The 20,630-nt window shown below is 42.8% G+C and overlaps 1 protein-coding gene across 5 annotated transcripts in view; it reads right to left on the bottom strand.

Annotated features, from left to right (window-relative positions):
* The window catches only part of SBNO2 (strawberry notch homolog 2), a 174,324-nt gene that overhangs the window by 67,413 nt on the left and 86,281 nt on the right, over window positions 1-20,630 (bottom strand). For all 5 annotated transcript variants that reach the window (XM_058163530.1, XM_058163534.1, XM_058163529.1 and 2 more), the window contains one exon: window positions 5,964-6,131. In XM_058163530.1, the coding sequence (XP_058019513.1) occupies window positions 5,964-6,131 (168 nt within the window). The remainder of the gene's footprint in view (window positions 1-5,963; window positions 6,132-20,630) is intronic.

Below are 20,630 nucleotides of genomic sequence, written 5' to 3'. Positions count from 1 at the left end.
ATCGACAAGCTCAACATCCTAGCCCCTGAGCCACCGCGTCCCTTCCATCTAGCTATCTATCTACTATTATCATCCACCCATCCATCCATCCATCATCTATCTAGCTATCTACTATTATCATCCATCCTTCCATCCATCCATCCAGCTATCTAGCTATCTATCTACTATGTATCATCTATCTGTCTGTCTGTCTGTCTATCTATCCCACCGATTGCACTATCCAAAGCAACTATACAAATTCATTCATTTGTTCATTTATTCATTCATTTGTTCAATTTCTGTAGACGTAATCCTGACAAGGGGACGACCCACCAAGCCTCCTCCATCAGCCAGGAGGACAATATTGTAGGAGGATTTGCTTTCTTGTACTCTGTCCAGTCAGGATTAACACTCAGGCGCCGAATGTCAACAGCCCCAGGATATCTGCGTTGCAAAGAACCCACCACCTTTTCCTCTCCAGCACTTGACCAAAGAGAAGAACATCAAGAACGTACCGGGAATCTTTCTGTACTTATCAACAGAGGGAGTTGCTGCCCCAAATCTGCTCTTTCCCTTCCTCTTCTCTCCCCCTCCATTCTTCCTCTTCCATTGCATGTTAAGTTGCCCTACGCAGGAGACTCTGACATATCCACCCTTCTGGGGCCTTGTTTATATTTATTGTTTAATTGGTTCTGAGGGTTGTTTTAGAGCATTTTAATTGCTTGTTTTATGTGCAAAGCCAAGAGTCACATTTCTAAGAGGGAGGGAGGGGTATGGAGACGCTCTGGAACAAACTTCCCCCTGGCTTACGCCAAGTGCCTGATCTTCGGACCTTTCGCCGTGAGCTAAAAACACACTTATTTATTCAAGCGGGACTGGCTTAATAGTTTTATTAATTTTAAATTGGGTTTTTATTGTTTTAGGGTTTTAAATTTTCAAATTTTAATGTCGGCCTTTTTGTAATTTGCTCTATTTTAAATTTTGGTTTTAATTGTATATATATTGAGTTTTTATCCTTGGCTGTACACCGCCCTGAGTCCTTCGGGAAAAGGGCAGTATAAAAATCTAATAAATAAATAAAATAAAATAAATAAATGTAAATTAGATAAATAAATTGCAACCCATCTTACTTTTACGTATACTTTTTGTGTTTCTTGGATATGGGATTTAAATTCCAAGAGATTTGAAGATTCTCTCATTCAGATGCTCACTTTATTGTTCTCTACTCATGCTATTTATCACACATGGTTAATGTGCAGGTGGGGGAAAACACTAACAGTAACAGAGTTGGAAGGGACCTTGGAGGTCATCTAGTCCAACCCCCTGCTCACACACGATACCTATACTAGGGATTCGAACCGCCAACCTTTCTGATCAACAAGTTCAGCGTCTCAGCCACTGAGCCACCTAGGGAGCCGTCAAAACAGCGCAATAAACAAAAACAGCATTTGTTTGTGTGATGTTGAACTGAAGGTAGTCCTGGACTTACGACTTTTCATTTAGTGACTGTTCAAAGTTCCAAGGGCATCGGGGCGGGGGGGGAAAGTGACTTACGACCATTTTTTACACTTGTGACCGTTTCCCTTGGTTACGTGATCAAAATTCGGAAATGTGGCAACTGACTTGTATTTACGACGGTTGCAGTGTCCTGGGGTCACGTGATCCCCTTTTGTGACCTTCTGACAAGCAAAGTCAATAGGGAAGCCGGCGTGTTTCTAACTTAAACAACTGCAGGGATTTACTTAACAACTCTGCCAAGAAAGGTCGCAAAATGGAGCAAAATTACAACTGTGTCACTTAGCAATTGAAGTTCTGGCCTCAATTGTGGTTGTGTGAAAAATAGGCATGTTGCAACGGTTGTTAAGTGTGAAAAATGATCATAAATCACTTTTTTTCAGTGCCACTGTAACTGTGAACTGTCACTAAATAAATGGATGTAAGTCGAGGACTATCTATATTTAAGAGGAAGCTTGTGCATCTAACCACCAATACAAGAAAAAGAGTTCTGGTAACTAAATTCATCCATCACTGCTTTGAGTAATCAAAACCACACAGTAGTTTTTAAGTTTGAAGCAACACTGCCAAAAAAAACCAAACCAAAAAACAAACAGCCCCACAATTGCTAGAATTAAAAAAAAGCTTTTTTCCAAAAATTCTTCTTCAATTTTTATAACCAGATGCAGATTATCTATAAAAGCATAAAAATGCATTCCTGAAACTGAACCGAAATCTGGATAAACCCTAAAAGCACAAACATACTGTAATTATTTCCCTTTTTTTTTCTTAAAAAAAACCAAACATTTTTACAAACTCTCTTCCATTACTGGAAGTCTGAGTCACAATTACCAGCAGGAAGTTGGACAGCAAAGTAGGGGAAGTTTTGCGTATTTTCAAGACTGACGAACTCCAAACTTACAGGTAATTCGGCTGTTGAGGTTTATTCTGCCTAGCAGTGTTCAATCGGTTGGCTATTCACCCCAAAACCCCAGATGGACAGATCCCCCTCCCCAAATGAAAGGATCGCTGTGTCGGCAATCTTAAAGATTGATTTTTGAATAAAAGGCAGGTGTTTTTTTTTCTCATCGAACAGGACAATATTTTAAGCATTTATGGAAAGAAAATGTATCTGATTACCAAGGGAGATCCAAATTTGAAATCATGACGAATTTCCTGATTCTGAGAGCTATTGAGCCACTTTGAAAGCCAGTTTGGTTTTTAGTGGTTAAGGCACCAGGTTAGAAAGGAGGTGATTGCGAGTTCTAATCCTGCCTTAGATATGAAAACCGGCCAGGGCACTTTGGGCCAATCACCAGGAGACTGTGAATTTTAGTCCTGCCTTAAGCATGAAACCGATTGGGTGATCTTGGGCCAATCATTAGGAGGCTAGGAGTTCTAGTCCCGCCTTAAGGCATGAAAGCCAGCTAGATGACCTCGGCCCAATCACGCTCTATCAGCCCACCTCACCTCACAGGGTTGTTGTTGTGGGGGCTATATTAGGAGGAAGATGGATACGTTTGCTATCTTGAGTTATTTGTAAAAATAATAAATAATAAAAACTAGCAGCAATAGCACTTATATACCGCTTTACAGTGTTTTACAGCCCCTCCCTAAGCGGTTTACAAAGTCAGCAAATCTCACTGGAGATATTCAAGAAAATAATTCATTTCTCTCTTTATTTATTTATTTTACTTATTTCTATCCTGCTTTTATTATTTCGCGTAAGTAATTCAAGGTGGTGGCTGTACCTAATACTCCTTCCTCCTTCTATTTTGTCCACAACAAGCACCTTGTTGGGTGGGCTGGGCAGAGATAGAGTGACTGGGCCAAAATCAGCAGGAGGCTCGACTGGAAGATCTCCAAGGTCCCTTCCAGCTCTGCGATTGTTTCTCCCGAGACTAAAGGTACCCTTCACAACATCGTATTACGGTACTATTATGGGAATTGTACATGTTACAAAACCAAAGAAGAGAATCCAACACCAGGCAAGGGAGGGAGGGGGAGAGGGAGAGGGAGGGAGAGAGGGAGGGGGAGAGAGGGAGAGAGAGGGAGGGAGAGAGGAAGGGGGAGAGGGAGGGAGAGGGAGAGGGAGGGGAGGAAGAGAGGGAAGGGGAGAGGAAGAGAGGAGGAGAGGGGGAAGGGAGGGAAAGGGAGAGGGAGGGGAGGAAGAGAGGGGAAGGAGAGACAAAGAGAGGGAGGGAGGGAGGGAGAGGGAGAGGAGAGAGGAGGGAGAGGGAGGGGAGGAGAGAGGGAGAGGAAGAGAGAGGGAGGGGAGGAAGAGAGGGAGGGGAGAGGGAGAGGAATGAGGGAGGAGAGAAAGGGAGGAGATGGAGAGAGAGAGAGAAGGAAGAGAGGGAGAGAGGGAGGGAGAGGAGAGGAGGGAGGGGAGAGGAGGGAGGGGAGGGAGGGAGGGAGGAAGAGAGGGAAGGGAGAGGAAGAGAGGGAGAGGGGAGGAGAGAGGAGGGAGAGAGAGGAGGGAGGAAGAGAGAGGAGGGAGGAAGAGAGGGAGGGGTAGATGAAGAGAGGAGGAGGGAGGAGGGAGGAGAGGAGAGGAGAGAGGGAGGGAGAGGAGAGAGGGAGGGAAAGGGAGAAAGGGAGGGGAGGGAGAGAGAGGGGGAGGAGAGAGGGAGGAAGAGTGAGAGGGGAGAAAGGGAGGGGAGAGGGAGAGAGAGGGAGAGGAGGGAGGAAGAGAGGAGGGATGGAGAGAGGGGGGAGGGAGAGAGGGAGGGAGAGAGAGGAAGGGAGGGAGGGAGAGGAAGAGAGAGTGGGGGAGGGAGAGGGAGGGAGAGAGAGAGAGAGGGAGGGAGGGAGGAAGAGAGAGAGGAGAGAGGGAGGGAGAGGAGGGGAGAGGAGAGAGGAGAGGAAGAGAGAGGAGGGAGGAAGAGAGGAGGGGAGAGGGAGAGGAATGAGGGAGGGAGAGAAAGGGAGGAGATGGAGAGAGGAGAGAAGGAAGAGAGGGAGGAGAGGGGAGGAGAGGGAGAGGGAGGAGGGAGGGGAGGAGGAGAGGAGGGGAGGGAGGGAGGAAGAGAGGGAAGGGAGAGGAAGAGAGGGAGAGGGGAGGGAGAGAGGAAGGGAGAGAGAGAGGGAGGGAAAGGGAGAGGAGGGAGGAAGAGAGGGGAGGGGTAGATGAAGAGAGGAGGAGGGAGGAGGGAGGGAGGGAGAGGAGAGAGGAGGAGAGAGGAGTGAGGGAGGGAAAGGGAGAAAGGGAGGAGGGAGAGAGAGAGGGGAGGGAGAGGGAGGAAGAGTGAGAGGGGAGAAAGGGAGGGGAGAGGGAGAGAGGAGAGGGAGAGAGGAGGGAGGAAGAGAGGGAGGGGATGGAGAGAGGGAGGGGGAGGAAGAGAGGGAGGGGGAGAGGGGGAGAGGGAAGGGGAGGGAGAGGGGGAGAGGGAGGAAGAGGGAGAGAGGGAGGGAGAGAGGGGAGGGAGGGGGAGGGAGGGGGAGGCAGGCATGGGGTCAACCTATTCCCCAAAGCACTTAAGGGCAGGACAAGAAGCAACGGTTGGGAACTAATCAAGGAGAGAAACATCCTAGAACTAAGGAGGAATTTCCTGAAAGAACAATTAACCAGTGGAAGGATTAATTGCCTCCAGAAGTGGTGGGTGCTCCAACCCTGGAGGCTTTTAAGACAAGATTGGACAGACACTTGTCTCAAATGGTGCAGGGTTTCCTGCCTGAGCAGGGGGTTGGACTAGAAGACCTTGAAGGTCCCTTCCAACTCTGTTATTCCATTCTGTTCTATTCTGAAAAAGAGAGAAAGAGAAAGAGAGTGTGATAGAAAGTAATAGAGAGAAAAAGACAAAGACAAAGAAAGAGAGAAAGAATTAGAATTAGAATTAGAATAACAGGGTTGGAAGGGACCTTGGAGGTCTTCTAGTCCAACCCCCTGCCCAGGCAGGAAACCCTACACCATCTCAGACAGATGGTTATCCAACATTTTCTTAAAAACTTCCAGTGTTGGAGCATTCACAACTTCTGCAGGCAAGATGTTCCACTTATTAATTGTTCTCACTGTCAGGAAATTTCTCCTTAGTTCTAGGTTGCTTCTCCCCTTGATTAGTTTCCACCCATTGTTTCTTGTTCTACCCTCAGGTGCTTTGGAAAATAGTTTAAGACTCCCTCTTCTTTGTGGCAGCCCCTGAGATATTGGAACACTGCTATCATGTCTTCCCTGGTCCTTCTCTTTATAAGACTAGACATATCCAGTTCTAGCAATCGTTCTTCATATGTTTTCGCCTCCAGCCGTCTAATCATCTTTGTTGCTCTTCTCTGCACCCTTTCTAGAGTCTCAACATCTTTTTTACATCGTGGCGACCAGAAAAAGAGAAAGAGAGAGAGAGAGAGAGAGAGAGAGAGAGAGAGAGAGAGAGAGAGAGAGAGAAGGAGGAAATCAGGGGCTGACCTCCACATGGTTGAAGAGAAAGAGAAACAGAGAGAAAGTAAAAAGAAAATGCAACAGAAAAAGAAAACGAGAGAGATCAGGGGCTGACCTCCATATGGTTCTGCTGTGGCACATTGACGTTGACGTCCCATATCGTTGGCACCTGGTTGAGGCTGTCAGCAGGCAGGAATTCCTGAGCATCGGCAATATCCGAGAGGGAGTCAGCGGGGGAGGAGAAGAGGGAATTGTTGGAGAGTTCATTGAGGTATGCAGAATCCTGGAGGGTTAGTAGAAAAACAAAGAAGCCAGCATTAGCTATCATTCATTACAGCAACATGAAAATTACCTGGATCCCTGGAACATTCCCGAAGCCAAAAGGCGGGTGATTTATAGCAGGGGTCTCCAACCTTGGCAACTTTACGACTTGTGGACTTCAACTCCCAGAATTCCTCAGCCAGCGCTGGCTGAGGAATTCTGGGAGTTGAAGTCCACAAGTCGTAAAGTTGCCAAGGTTGGAGACCCCTGATTTACAGGATCTATTTATTTCATTTATTCATTTTATTTATTTCATCAAGCATGTAATAGGTAACAGAAATGAGTATAAACATAGTTATGAATACATGAAATAGATACGAATAAATGGGGACATTAGGACAGGAACGGTAGACACATTGGCCCTTAGAGACCTCTTAGGAATGGGGGGAGGTCGACAGTAGACAGTCTAAGGTTAAAGTTTTGGGGGTTTGGGGAAGAAACCACAGAGTCAGGTAGTGCATTCCAGGCGTTAATGACTCTGTTGCTGAAGTCGTATTTTCTGCCATTGAGTTTGGAGCAGTTCATTTTAAGTTTGCATCCATTGTGTATTGTTGTGGTTGAAGCTGAAATAGTCATTGACAGGTAGGACATTGTAGCAGATAAATTTATGTGCTACACTTAGGTCTGACCGAAGATGGCAAAGTTCTAAGTTGTCTAAGCCCAAAATTTCAAGCCAGGTGGCATAAGGTATTTTGTTGCGAGCAGAGGAGTGGAGGATTCTTCTCGTGAAATATCTCTGGACTCGTTTGATTGTATTATTGTACAATATGCAGTGCGGGTTCCAGACAGATGAGCTGTATTCAAGAATTGGTCTGGCAAAAGTTTTGTATACCCTAGTTTGCAGTTCAATATTACCAGAGAAGAAGCTACGCAAGATTAGGTTAATAACTTCTAATGCTTTTTTGGCAATCTTGTTACAGTGAGCTCTGGCATTTAGATCATTTGAGATGACTATTCCAAGGTCCTTAACAGAGTGAGGGTGGTCTACAAGGTCATATCCACCCATTGTATTTAGTGTTTTGATTATTATTTTTTTTGCCAATATGTAAGGCAGAACATTTGTTGGTTGAGATTTGGAGTTGCCAATTGTTTGACCAATCTGATAAGATAGTGAAGGTCTTTTTGTAGGGTAGCAGCATTGTCAGTGGTGTTGAACAGTTTTACATCATCAGTGAAGAGAACGCAGCTGCTTATAATATGATTGCAAAGTATAAAGAGTGTGGGGTCCTAAAATGCTTCCTTGGGGGACACCACTGTTAACTGGTGCAGGGTTTGATAAGGCGTTCCCTATTTTGACTACTTGTTGCCTGTTTGATAGGAATGCAGCTATCCATTTACGCAGGGATCCGGAAATGCCATAAGATTTTGTGGTGGTGCCATGATAGCTCAGGCTGTTAGAAGCCTGTTATTAGAACACAGCAGCCTGCAATTACTGCAGGTTCAAGCCCGGCCCGAGGTTGACTCAGCCTTCCATCCTTTATAAGGTAGGTAAAATGAGGACCCAGATTGTTGGGGGGGCAATAAGTTGACTTTGTAAAATATACAAATAGAATGAGACTATTGCCTTATACACTGTAAGCCGCCCTGAGTCTTCGGAGAAGGGCGGGATATAAATGTAAATAAATAAATAAATAAAAATAAAAATAAAAGATTTTAGTTTTAGAAGTAGCTTGTCGTGTATTACTGAATCAAAGGCTTTACAGAAGTCTATATAAATTGTGTCTATTGCTTCACCCTGCTCGAGTTGTGAAGTCCATATGTTTTTGCAGTGTAGGAGTTGCAGATTGCAGGACAGCTTTTTTCTGAAGCCAAACTGCTTGTTAGAGAGTAGGTTGTTTGTCTCTAGGAAAAAGGTAATGGATTGGTTTATGATTGATTCCATGACTTTGCATGTGACGCAACATGAGATTGATCTGTAATTTTCAACTAGGCTAGGATCACCCTTTTTGAAAATAGGGATGACTGTGGCTAGTGACCATAAACTAGGCAAGGAGCTGGATTTGAAAGATACTTCGTAGATTACGCTAAGAGGTTCTGCTATGGTGGTTGAGAGCTTTTTAAAGAAGTAGGCACATAATCCATCAGGGCCAATAGATAGAGATGGTTTTAGGTTGCGTAATGCCCTTTTAACGGCATCTTCTGTGAAATCGACATGTATTAGATCATTGTGATTAGTTGTGCTGCTATTGGGAAATGTGGGGCATGATCCGTTGCGGTTTACAAATACCGAACCCAAAAAAATAGACCTAGATTGATATTTTTCAATTATGTTACACAACCCTGTTTACACCTGTGCTGGCCCCAGATGTGGTTGTACTTTCTATCACCTTAAACGCATCCGGCTGGGGAAGGCTGATCCCTGATGTTGGTATTGGTTTTTTGTTTGTAGTGATTTATTTATTTGAATATATTAAGCCAGTGGACTCTAATGGATTGCGAGCATGGAACAAACCACCGACCACATTTAATTATGCTCCATTCACGTTTCCTGGATGACAGCAAAGGCATTGTCTACAACAGGGAAGTCCAACTTTGGCAACTTTTAAGATTTGTGGACTTCAACTCCCAGAATTAACATAGCTGGCTGGGGAATTCTAGGAATTGAAGTTCCCAAGTCTTAAAGTTGCTGAGGTTGTGTGTATCTACAAGTCTATCTGGGAGTTGATTATGCCCATATGCCCACACACAAAACACCCCCCCCCCCGATAAAAGTAGACAGAGCAGAAAAGCTGAGGCAGAATGGTGTGAATCAATAGCTATAAAATCTAAACAAACTAAAGCAGCCAAGTTAGCTTGGTGGCTTAAAACAAATTTAGTTTGAGGGCTTAATTAAGCTCCATTACACTTAATGCGAACAAACTAAGAGCTTGAGAGCTAATTGTGAATTCTAGACGTAACCTTGTCCCTAGTTCAAAGCACATCTCCTAACACAAAACCACTAGTCATTGAGGCAGTTTGGTCTAGTAGTTAAGGCACCAGGCTAGAAAGAGGAGACGGCGAGTTCGAGTCCTATCTTAGCGATGAAAGCCAGCTGGGTGAGCCCCACACACCTCACAGGGTGGTGGTTCTGGGGGAAGGAGGAGGAGGAAGGTCTGTTGGATAGGATTGTTGCCTTGAGTCATTTGTTAAAAATAACAAAGGCAGGGTGCAAATAAATAAAATAAAATAAAAACTTGTCAGGTGAAGAAAATGTGTACAGCAGGGCAGACAGGGTGGAATCAAGAGAGTGATCAGCCAGGAAATCTTGACGTTCTCACAAATGTTCTATCTAAGTCAGGGGTCTCTAACCTTGGCAACTTTAAGCCTGGAGGACTTCAACTCCCAGAATACCCCAGCCAGCAAAGCTGGCTGGGGAATCCTGGGAATTGAAGTCCTCCAGGCTTAAAGTTGCCAAGGTTGGAGACCCCTGATTTAAATCCTATCCATCTTGAATTCCGTTAACTTTTATCTAGCATCAATTTAGTGGACTGCAGGTCGTCCTCGACTTATAACAGTTTGTTTAGTGACCGAACAAAGTTACAATGGCAGTGAAAATGATCAGTTTTTTTTACACTTAACGACCGTTGTAGCATCCGAGGGGGGTGTGTGGTGTCACGTGATCAAAATTCAGATGCTTGGCAACAGACTCGTATTTATGACGGTTGCCATGTCCTGGGGTCGTCATGTGGATCCCCTTTTGCGGCCTTCTGACAAGCCAAGTCAACGGGAGAAGACAGATTCAGCTAACAACCGTGTGCCTAACTTAATAACTGCAGGGATTCACTTATCCAGGGGAGTAACGGAGATCATAAACTGGGGCAAAACTCACTAAAGAAATGTTTCACTTTGCAACAGAAATGTTGAACTCAAGTGTGGTCGTTAAGTCGAGGACTACCTGTAGGTCCCTGTGTGTGCAGGCATGAGGAATAAATCATTTTAACTGGAATTTTAACACCTGACAAAATGATATACGACACCAGATAGGGCAGGGGGTCTCCAACCTTGGCAACTTTAAGCCTTGGTGGACTTCAACTCCCAGAATTCCCCAGCCAGCAAGGCTTAAAGTTGCTAAGGTTGGAGACCTCTGAGATACAGGATGAGTAACACTGCCGCCGTCAGATTTTCTGAATGCAAATTGAAACAGCTTCTTCGCTCTGGAATTGAGCTCCTTTCCTGAGGCTGTTCACTGCAACCCCCATTTGCTTTGATTGATAGCCAGCTCTTGCAAAACTGCAATTGATATTTTTTTCTCAGCACCAGATTATAGGTATGAAGTACGGACTTCAAGGTATTGGTTACCACCTTTAAAGCGCTCCATGGCTTAGGACCGGGCTATCTACGGGACCGTCTACTGCCGGCCTCTATCTCCCATCGTCCGGTGCGTTCCCACAGAGAGGGACTCCTCAGGATGCCGTCAGCCAAACAATGTCGACTGGCGGCCCCCAGGGGGAGGGCCTTCTCTGTGGGGGCTCCGACCCTGTGGAACGAACTTCCCCTCGGGCTTCGACAACTACCTGACCTTAGGACCTTTCGCCGCGAACTTAAAACCTATTTATTTCGGATGGCTGGACTAGCTTGATTTTTATCTTTAATTTTAATTGAATGTGATGGGTTCTTAAATTTTTGTAATTTTATGGGGGTGTATATTATTTTAATTTTTGGGCAAATTTAAATCAGTTTTTTAAGGGTTGTTTTAATTATTGTGTATGCCTGTATTTTATCTGCCTGTTCACCGCCCTGAGTCCTTCGGGAGAAGGGCGGTATAAAAATTAAAATATTATTATTATTATATTATTATTATTATTAGGTAGCCCTCAATTTACGACCACGCTTGGGGGCCAGAATTTCCATTGCTAAGCAAGGTGGCGGTTAAGTGAGCCGTGTCCAATTTTAAGAATGGGGGTTTTTTTTGGCCACGGTTATTAGGTAAATCGCTGCAGTTGTTGAGTGAATCATATGGTCGTTAAGCGAACTGGACTTTCCGCCATTGACTCTGCTCGTCAGAAATCGGCTGGGAAGGCCGCAAATGGTAATCACACGACTCCAGGGTACTGCAATCGTGAATACATGCCTGTTGCCACGCACCTACATCTTGATTATATGATTGCAACTTAGAACTATGGAGAAATTTCCTGACAGGGATTAATCAGTGGAATAATCAGTGGAACAACTTGCCTCCAGGAGTTGTGAATGCTCCAACACTGGAAGTTTTTAAGAAGATGTTGGATAACCATTTGTCTGAAGTGGGTGTAGGGTTTCCTGCCTGGGCAGGGGGTTGGACTAGAAGACCTCCAAGGTCCCTTCCAACTCTGTTATTCTATTCTATTCTGTTCTGTTCTGTTCTGTTCTGTTCTGTTCTATTCTATTCTAAATTTTTCGTGCACCATGCTGCCTGGTGCTCTCTGATCAGAAGTAAAGGAGATCACTTAGGCTGTTTCAGACTGTCCCTCCCCATCCCGATGGAGTCAAAAAAGTCAAGATGGCAGCCACCATGATGTGATCAAATCCCTCTCAGCTTCTGAGCTGTTGGATAACCATTTGTCTGAAATGATAGAGGACTGTGATGGCGAATCTATGGCACGTCTGAGCTGGGGGTTGGACTAGAAGACCTCCAAGTTTCCTTCCAACTCTCCTATCCTATCCTATCCTATCCTATCCTATCCTATCCTATCCTATCCTATCCTAATCCTAATCCTATCCCTATCCTATCCTATCCCCATCCCCATCATAAACCATTATTATAAATTATAAATTATTATAAATTATAAATCGTTATCATAAACAAAGAATTCCCTCAACACTGTCAAACTATTTACTAAATCTGCACTACTATTAATCTTCTCATCGTTCCCATCACCAATCTCTTTCCACTTATGGCTGTATGACTGTAACTTTGTTGCTGGCAATCCTTATGATTTATATTGATATACTGACCATCATTTGTGTTGTAAATATTGTACCTTGATGAAGGTATCTTGTCTTTTATGTACACTGAGAGCATATGCACCAAGACAAATTCCTTGTGTGTCCAATCACACTTGGCCAATAAAAAATTCTATTCTATTCTATTCTATCCCCATCCCCATCCCCATCCCCATCCCCATCCCCATTCTAATCGTGGGAATGGTGCCATGCCTGTTGCGATTCTCAGTCATCCAGGTCATGGTTGTCCCAAAGGTGATTTTTCAAAAGGCAGCTGGACTCTTTTTGTTTTTCCTTGGAAGATATTTCGCTTCTCACTCAAGAAGAAGTTAACAAGAACTGCGTAGAATTACTTGGCAAATCAGCACCAATTAAAAGATACTCCTGTGTTATTTTTATACAGTAGACTGTGAGAATGAGAAGGGTACAGCACAGTTCTGTCTATTGCCTACCCCAGGGGTCTGCAAACTTGGCTCTTTTAAGACTTGTGGACTTCAACTCCCAGAGTTCCTCAGCCAGCTTTGCTGGCTGAGGGACTCTGGGAGTTGAAGTCCACAAGCCTTAAAAGAGCCAAGTTTGCAGACCCCTGGTCTACCCAAAAGCAAGTTCTCCAGTGTTCAGTGTTGTTTATTTCCGACTAAGTGGGTGAAGAACTGCATGACTGAAATTATTCTCTAAAAGGGAGACTTTTACAACTTCTCAGTTCTGAAGAAGCTTCTTGGATGAGAAGCAAAATGTCTTTAAGGAAGAAAACACAAAAGTCCAGTTGCCTTTTGAAAAAGCACCTTTGGGAATGCTGCCATGTTCTTAAGTACGAGGACCATTTTTCAGTGCCGTTTCAATTTTGAACAGTCGCTAAACGAATAAGAAAGAGGAACTCAAGAGTCTGGTTCTTTGTAGGATGGATATTCCATCAGCCACAGTTTGGTTAGCTTCAAACCCACTTCCTGGAGCCTTAAATGGCAAATTTATTTATTTATTAAATGTACATGTTGCCCATCTCACTCTGCAAAGCAACTCTGGAGACCTTATTCTTATTTTATTAATGATTTACAGAGCTGACCAACTCATAGCGGTCTCTCATAAACTCATGACAGCCCAGTTAAACAATAACTCCTTCTCAAAAAACCCCCACATCATCAACGAAGGCCCCCCCTTCAGAGGTTTACAAAGGTTAAATACAATTTTATTACTGGTCTCCATTCCCCAGTTTAAGGTCTCCAAAGAAAAAAATTCATTCATTTTAGGATGAATCCAACTAAAAAGTCTAAAAAGTGGCTTAAAAAGTCTAAAAAGTGACTTTAAAAGTCTAAAAAGTGACTAAAAAGTCACTTGTTGTTTGTTTGTTTGTTTGTTTGTATATAGAATAGAAGAATAGAATTTATTGGCCAAGTGTGATTGGACACACAAGGAATTTGTTTTGGTGCATATGCTCTCAGTGTACATAAAAAAAAAGGAAAAAAAACCTTTATCAAGGTACAACATTTACAACACAAATGATGGTCACAGGTTGCAATTTAACCCTTAATGATAGCAACAAAAAGTTACCAAAAAAAGTTTGTTTGTATATATCCCATCTTTATCATTTTTGTAAATAACTCAAGGTGGAGAATACACATAATATTCTTTCCTCCTCCTGTTTTGCCCAAAACAACAACCCTGTGAGGTGGGTTGGGCTGAGAGAGAGAGACTGACCCAAAGTCACCCAGATGGCTTTCATGCCTAAGGCAGGATTAGAACTCACAGTCTCCTGGTGATTGGCCCAAAATTACCCAGCTGTCTTTCGTGCCTAAAGTGGGACTAGAACTCAAAATCTCCTGGTGATTGGTCCAAAGTCACCCAGCCGGCTTTCCTATCTCTAAGGTAGGACTAGAACTCACAGTCTCCTGGTTTCAAGCCCAACACTAAATCCAATTGGTCTCAGGATCTTCAGAAATACAAACGTTCAGGGATCGTGGAAGATCAGCATATAATCCTTGTGTTTTCAGGTCAAAGACGCTGCAATAAAAGAATCCTAAGATTGTTTTGGTCGATGAAACTATTAAAGGAATCCTGAGGCTGTTTTGGGCTTTGAACCTTTTTGAAATAACACGCAATAATTTCTTTTGGATTTAATTATACTATTTTGGATGCATTTGTCCTGAATGTATCACTCTTGCACGTGTTGGTAGGTTAATTTTTTAATTTGCTGATCTTTTGACCATCACGAAGTAAAGAGGAAAATAATATTTGGCACACACAGTTCCGCAAGGCCAGGTTTTTCAAATTTCCTCCATTTCTGCTAAGAGAGTAAATTTAGGGCCAGAAGTGCCAAGAAATAGCAATTCGTAAGACGACTGTCTGTAACAGAATATACAAAAATGTATTATCCCTACCAAGCGAGGGTTTGTTATGTCAATGATAAGAAGTAGAGACCCATTGTGGAGAAATGAAACGATTTCTGAATGTAGGTGAAATTTCCTGTAATTGGGTTGCCCAATCCTTTTCCATATAAATCTGCTATTGAAAGGGAGGGAAATACGGGCAGTCCTCGACTTACGACCATCCGTTTAGCAACCAAAGTTACAGTGGCACTGAAAAAGTTGACATATGACCAGTTCTCACACTACAACAATTACAGTATTCCTATGTTCACATGATCAAACTCTGAGCGTATACATTTATAGTACATAAATATTACACATACCAGTATTACATATAGATAAATATATATATGTAGGTCTTTGGTTGTTTGGGTTTTCTCCCGTGTAAAATTGGAAGTGTCTTGGCGACGTTTCGACGAAGTCTCATTCGTCATCTTCAGGCTTCAGCTTCGTGCTTCCAGAAGCTGAATACAAACACCCGTGAAAACCTCAGAAAACAAATATATATATATATATATATATTTGTTTTCTGAGGTTTTCGCGGGTGTTTGTATGTAGGTCTTTGGTTATTCGGGTTTTCTCCCGCGTAAAATTGGAAGTGTCTTGGCGACGTTTCGACGAAGTCTCATTCGTCATCTTCAAGCTTCAGCTTCGTGCTTCTGGGAGCAATGTGTGATTGCAGCTGTTTCTTCCTTTTTAACTGCTAGTGGGGGTTTGAACTGATTGGGTGGGAGCTTGGCTGTGCTCTGATTGGATGTGGGTTTTTGTGCTCTGATTGGCTGGGGTGTGTCCTGTTTGGGTGGGGGCTTGGTTGTGCTCAAATTAGTCTGAGTTGCAGGGGGATCTGAGCTGGTGAGCTGCACTGCTGCTGTTTGGCTTCGTGTTCGTGGTCGTGCTACATCTTCGTAGTGGGTGTCAGTCTGCTGCATGTATGGATTGGAGGGGTTTGAAATGGCTAATGTTGCAGCTGCGGTCTGGCTTCTGGTCCTTGGTCGTGCTTCCTGATCAGTGTGGGTTTGGGTGTGCTTTCTGGGTGGATGTGTGGTGGTGACATCCTGTGTGGACCTCGTGAGTGTGGGTCTGGTGTCATTCCTCGTGTTAGGGACACGTTTGTCAATAAGGGCGGGTTTCCAAATGGCTGGTAGGCGGGAGGTATCATCTCGTTTGTTCATGCTGTGTGGGCGTTTTTCTATCTCGATGGCTTCTCTGATTATTCTGTTGTTAAAGTGTTCAGTTTTGGCGATAGTTCTGGTCTTTTTAAAGTCAATATCGTGTCCTGTGACTTTAAAGTGTTGGACCAGGGAAGAAGTTGGTTCCTCTTTTTTGAATGAGTTCTTGTGTTCTTCAATGCGTGCACTTATTCTTCTGTTGGTTTGTCCAATGTATGTGGTGGGGCAGGCGGTGCATGGGATTTCATAGTGAAGCGGTATATAAGTCTAAGTGCTATGACTATTGCTATCATCTATCTATCTATCTATCTATCTATCTATCTATCTATCTATCTATCTATCTATCTATCTATCTATCTATCTATCTATCCCTAACCCTTATTTCAATCCAGAGCTACAAATATTCTCCTTTATTGGTTTATTAAAAAATCTGAGTCAGTTACAAGCACCTGAATTTTGATGTGATCATGGGGATGTTACAACCATCGTAAGTGTGAAAAATGGTCAAAAGTCACTTTTTAAGGAGCTGTTATAACTTCAAGTGGTCACTAAGCAAATTGTTGTAAATACAGGTACTCCTCGACTTACAATAGTTCATGTATTGACCATTCAAAGTTACAATGGCACTGAAAAAAGTGACTTACGACCGTTTTTCACACTTACGACGGCTGCAGCTCCACCATGGTCATGTAATGTATTTTATGTACACTGAGAGCATATGCACCAAGACAAATTCCTTGTGTGTCCAATCACACTTGGCCAATAAAAATTTTATTCTATTCTATTCTAACCAAAATTCCGACATAGGAATATGATGAAGACATATAGAGAAAGTAGGAGAACAATGAAAGGTACGGGTAATTATCGTCACCGGACATTAAACTGAACACACTCCATTCACTCCATTCATCACTAACAAAGCTATAAACTGTAAGTGGTACGTGAGATCAACTAGCAAGTTATTGATCATTCCACAGATAAGAAAACCCAAATTTCGGATGTGGCACAAAGCTGAATTCCACATCCGATTTAGTTTTTTTTAATGGGGTTATTCGTGAGGTAGAAATATACTCACAGAATTTGTTTATTTATTTTTATTCGCTGCCCATATTGCTGTCCTGCAACTCTGGGAAGCTTACAATAAAATGATATTATAAAAGAATTAAAACTGTAAGATAGTAAATGCACATTAAAATTAATAGAAGGACCAGGGGAGACATGATAGCAGTGTTCCAATATCTCAGGGGCTGCCACAAAGAAGAGGGAGTCAATCTATTCTCCAAAGCACCTGAGGGTAGAACAAGAAGCAATGGATGGAAACCAATCAAGGAGAGAAGCAACTTAGAACTAAGGAGAAATTTCCTGACAGTGAGAACAATGAATCAGCGGAACAACTTGCCTCCCAGAAATTGTAAGTGCTCATCACTGGAGGTTATGTAGTACAGGGTTTCCTGCCTAAGCAGGGGGTTGGATTAGAAGACCTCCAAGGTATCTTCAAACTATCCTATCCTATCCTATCCTATCCTATCCTATCCTATCCTATCCTATCCTATCCTATCCTATCCTATCCTATCCTATCCTGTCCTGTCCTGTCCTGTCCTGTCCTGTCCTATCCCTACCCCTACCCCTACCCCTACCCCTACCCCTACCGCTATCAATAGCGAACATGGTAGGAGGGATACACAATAGAGAGGAGGTGGGATCTTCTAATCCACTAACCAATCCCAAAACGACCTACGCCCCGCCCCACCCCAATCCGGGCTTCAGGCCAATCAGAAGAACCAGATTTTAAGGCCTTTACGGAAGGTCAAAAGGATGCGGAGTTTAATTATTTTTTAGTTTAATTTAATTTAATTTAATTTATTTAGTTAGGATTAATTTAATTTAATTTAATTAGTGATTCTTCCAAAGAAGGAATGAGAGAATTATTCTACTGGAAAGCATGGAAAACCCTTATAAAAAAAACAACATATACAATGGTGCTTTGGTGTATTTTCAAGGGATTTATAATTCAGTGAAATATAAAATATTATTAATATTTTTTAGTGATGTACGCTGCCCTGAGTTGTATGCTGAATATGTGGCTATATAAATTGGCAATGTATGAAATATATAAATCGAATAAATAAATAAATAAATAAATAAATAAATAAATAAATAAATAAATAAATAAATAAATAAATAAATAAATAAATAAATAAATAAATAAATACTGGTACTACATTTACAAATAAATACTGTAATAATTAATGCTGTATTCCCCCTCTTAATAAGGATCGTTCTAGAGCGAGCAAAATACGAAAATTGCAATTTCTTTGACTCTTTTTTCCCCCTCCTGCTATAAGCAGTACTAACCAACTTCAACAACTTTAAGAAGTGTGGATTTCAATTCCCAGGGTTCCCCAACCAGTAAGACCAACTGGGGAATTCTGGGAGTTGTAGTTCTCGCATATTAAAGTTGCTGAGGTTGGCAAATACTACTTTGGAGCCACTGGAATGTTGCTGTTGTTATTGTTGTTAGTTCTACTGTTTTATTGCATGTTAAGAAAGCCAGTTTGGGGTAATGGTTAAGACACCAGGCTAGAAACTGGGAGACTGTGAGTTCTAGTCCTGCCATAGGCAGGAAAGGCTGCTAACCCAATCACCAGAAGACTGTGAGTTCTATGTCCTGAAGAAGAAGATAAAGTTCCTGCCGCAATTTTTCCTTTTGGGAATTATAACGGATTGTACAGTGACTGAGATTAAATTGATTTTGAACTTAATAACAGCAGCAAGGCTGTTGATTGGACAATATTGGAAGAAAAAAAGAGTTACCTACAATAGAAGAATGGATATTGAAAGTTACTAACTTGGCTGAGATGGCTAAAATCTCAGCCTTTTTGAAAGACAATACGCAGGAAAGATATTTAATTGAATGGGAAAAATGGATTATTTACAAAACAGATAGCAGATTAAGAAATATCAGATTGCCTTTGAATAATTAGGAAGTATTATTTTATATAACGGGGGTTAGGAAATGAAAAGATTTGGATGAGGTTAATTGGATTAGAAGGGAAAATTTTACTCTAGGTTTGGTTTATGTATAACAATACCTTGTGATTGACTCGGGAAGCTGGGGGGGGAGGGGGGAAGGGGGTTTTGTGGGGGGGGGGAAAGGGGGGAAAATGTTTTTGCTTGTTAAAACTTTTTCAATAAAAAAAAAAAGACTGTGAGTTCTAGTCCTATCTTAGACATGAAAACCAGCTGGGTGATTTTGCGCCAATCACCAGGAGACTGTGAGTTCTAGTTCTGTCTTAGACATGAAAGCTGACTGGGTGGACAAATTACTAGAAGATGGTGAGTTCTAGTCCCGCCTTAGGCATGAAAAGCAGCTGGGTAACTTTGGACCAATTACCAGGAGACAGTGAGTTCTAGTCCTGCCATAGGCATGAAGCCAGTTGGGTAACCTTGAGCCAGTCAGTCTCTCTCAGCCCTGAGCAGGAGGCAATGGCAAACCACTTCTAAAAAACCTTTCCAAGAAACCAGAAGTGACTTGTCCAGGTACACTTCGAGAATCGGGCACAACTGAGCAGGGGGAAAAAATCCATCCATGTTAACTGTCGAGTCTCACACAAATGGAGAGCCGTAAAGGTTAAAACTACCAATACATTCAGAAAATGAATTTGGGTAGCCACGGTGGAAGGTTTATTAAAAACAGGAGGCTGGGTGAAGAAATGTTTAAAAAATACAAACAGGAAGACAGCGGACAGCGTGCGATTTCTGGCAAGCGATGGTTGTTTGTGGAAACATAACGCTAAATTGGGTAAGTTGAACAGTGCGCTATTGCCAATTTTGTTTTATTGAAAGAAGAGCTGGCTATTCCAGGGTAAATATAAAAAACGCTTGAATGCGAATGGACAAAAACAGGGGTCTCCAACCTTTGCTTTGCTGGCTCAGGAACTCTAGGAGTTGAAGTCCACAAGTCTTAAAAGTTGCCAAGGTTGGAGACTCCTGGACTAAAATGAGAAGACCTAGGTTAAAAAAAAATAATCAATGGATGTGGATATGAAGAGTCTTACGTGAAATAATTGGCTTGGATCCAATTTCAGGTTGCTGATGATAAGACCCTAAAAACCCAGAGGTGAGTATAGCGCTGTGATGGTGAACCTATGGCACCCATCCTTTCTGATGGCACGCGAGCCATTGCCACAGTTCAGCTTCGCTGCGCATGCATCTCACACCGGCCAGCTGGTCTTTGGGTCTCTACTGCGCATGCACACGGGGGGGGGGGCGTGTGGGGGGCTGCACTTGCATTGCATTTTGGGGGTTCAGGCGCACGCATTGGCCACTTGATCCGGAAAAGGTTTAGCCACCACTGGTATAGCATATGTCAAATTTAGCTATATTTTTGTTAATCTTTTTCTCATGAGATAATTTGGCTTGCTCTTTTCTATTTTTCCTTAATCAGGGAGAGAAACCATTTAAAAACTAAGGAGAAATTTCCTGACACTTAGAACATTTAACCAGTGGAACGGCTTGCCTCCAGAAGTTGTAACATTGGAAGTTTTTAAAAAGAGGTTGGCTAACCATTTGTCTGAAATGGATATAGGGCAGTAGTGGGTTCCAATTTTTTTTACTGCCGGTTCTGTGGGTGTGGCTTGGTGGGCGTGGCTTGGTAGGTGTGGCAGGGGAAGGATACTGTAAAATCTCCATTCCCACCCCACTCCAGGGGAAGGATACTGCAAAATCCTTATTTCCTCCTGATCAGCCGGGACTTGAGAGGCAGAGAATAGATGGGGGTGGGGCCAGTCAGAATTTTTGCTACCGGTTTTCCGAACTACTCAAAATTTCTGCTACCGGTTCTCCAGAACTGGTCAGAACCTGCTGAAACCCACCTCCGGTATAGGGTTTCCTGCTTGAGCAGGGGGTTGGACTAGAAGACCTCCAAGGTCCCTTCCAACTCTGTTATTCTATTCCTATTCCTATTCCATTCCGTTCTATTCCTTGTGGCTTGGCATCACGTTCCTTACTCCCAAAGGGACTAGGGTA

Source organism: Ahaetulla prasina, chromosome 1, assembly GCF_028640845.1.
Source record: "Ahaetulla prasina isolate Xishuangbanna chromosome 1, ASM2864084v1, whole genome shotgun sequence".
In the NCBI taxonomy this organism is placed as follows: domain Eukaryota; kingdom Metazoa; phylum Chordata; class Lepidosauria; order Squamata; family Colubridae; genus Ahaetulla; species Ahaetulla prasina.
The sequence above is the reverse complement of the archived record's forward strand: the minus strand, read 5'-3'. Positions and strand labels throughout refer to the sequence as shown.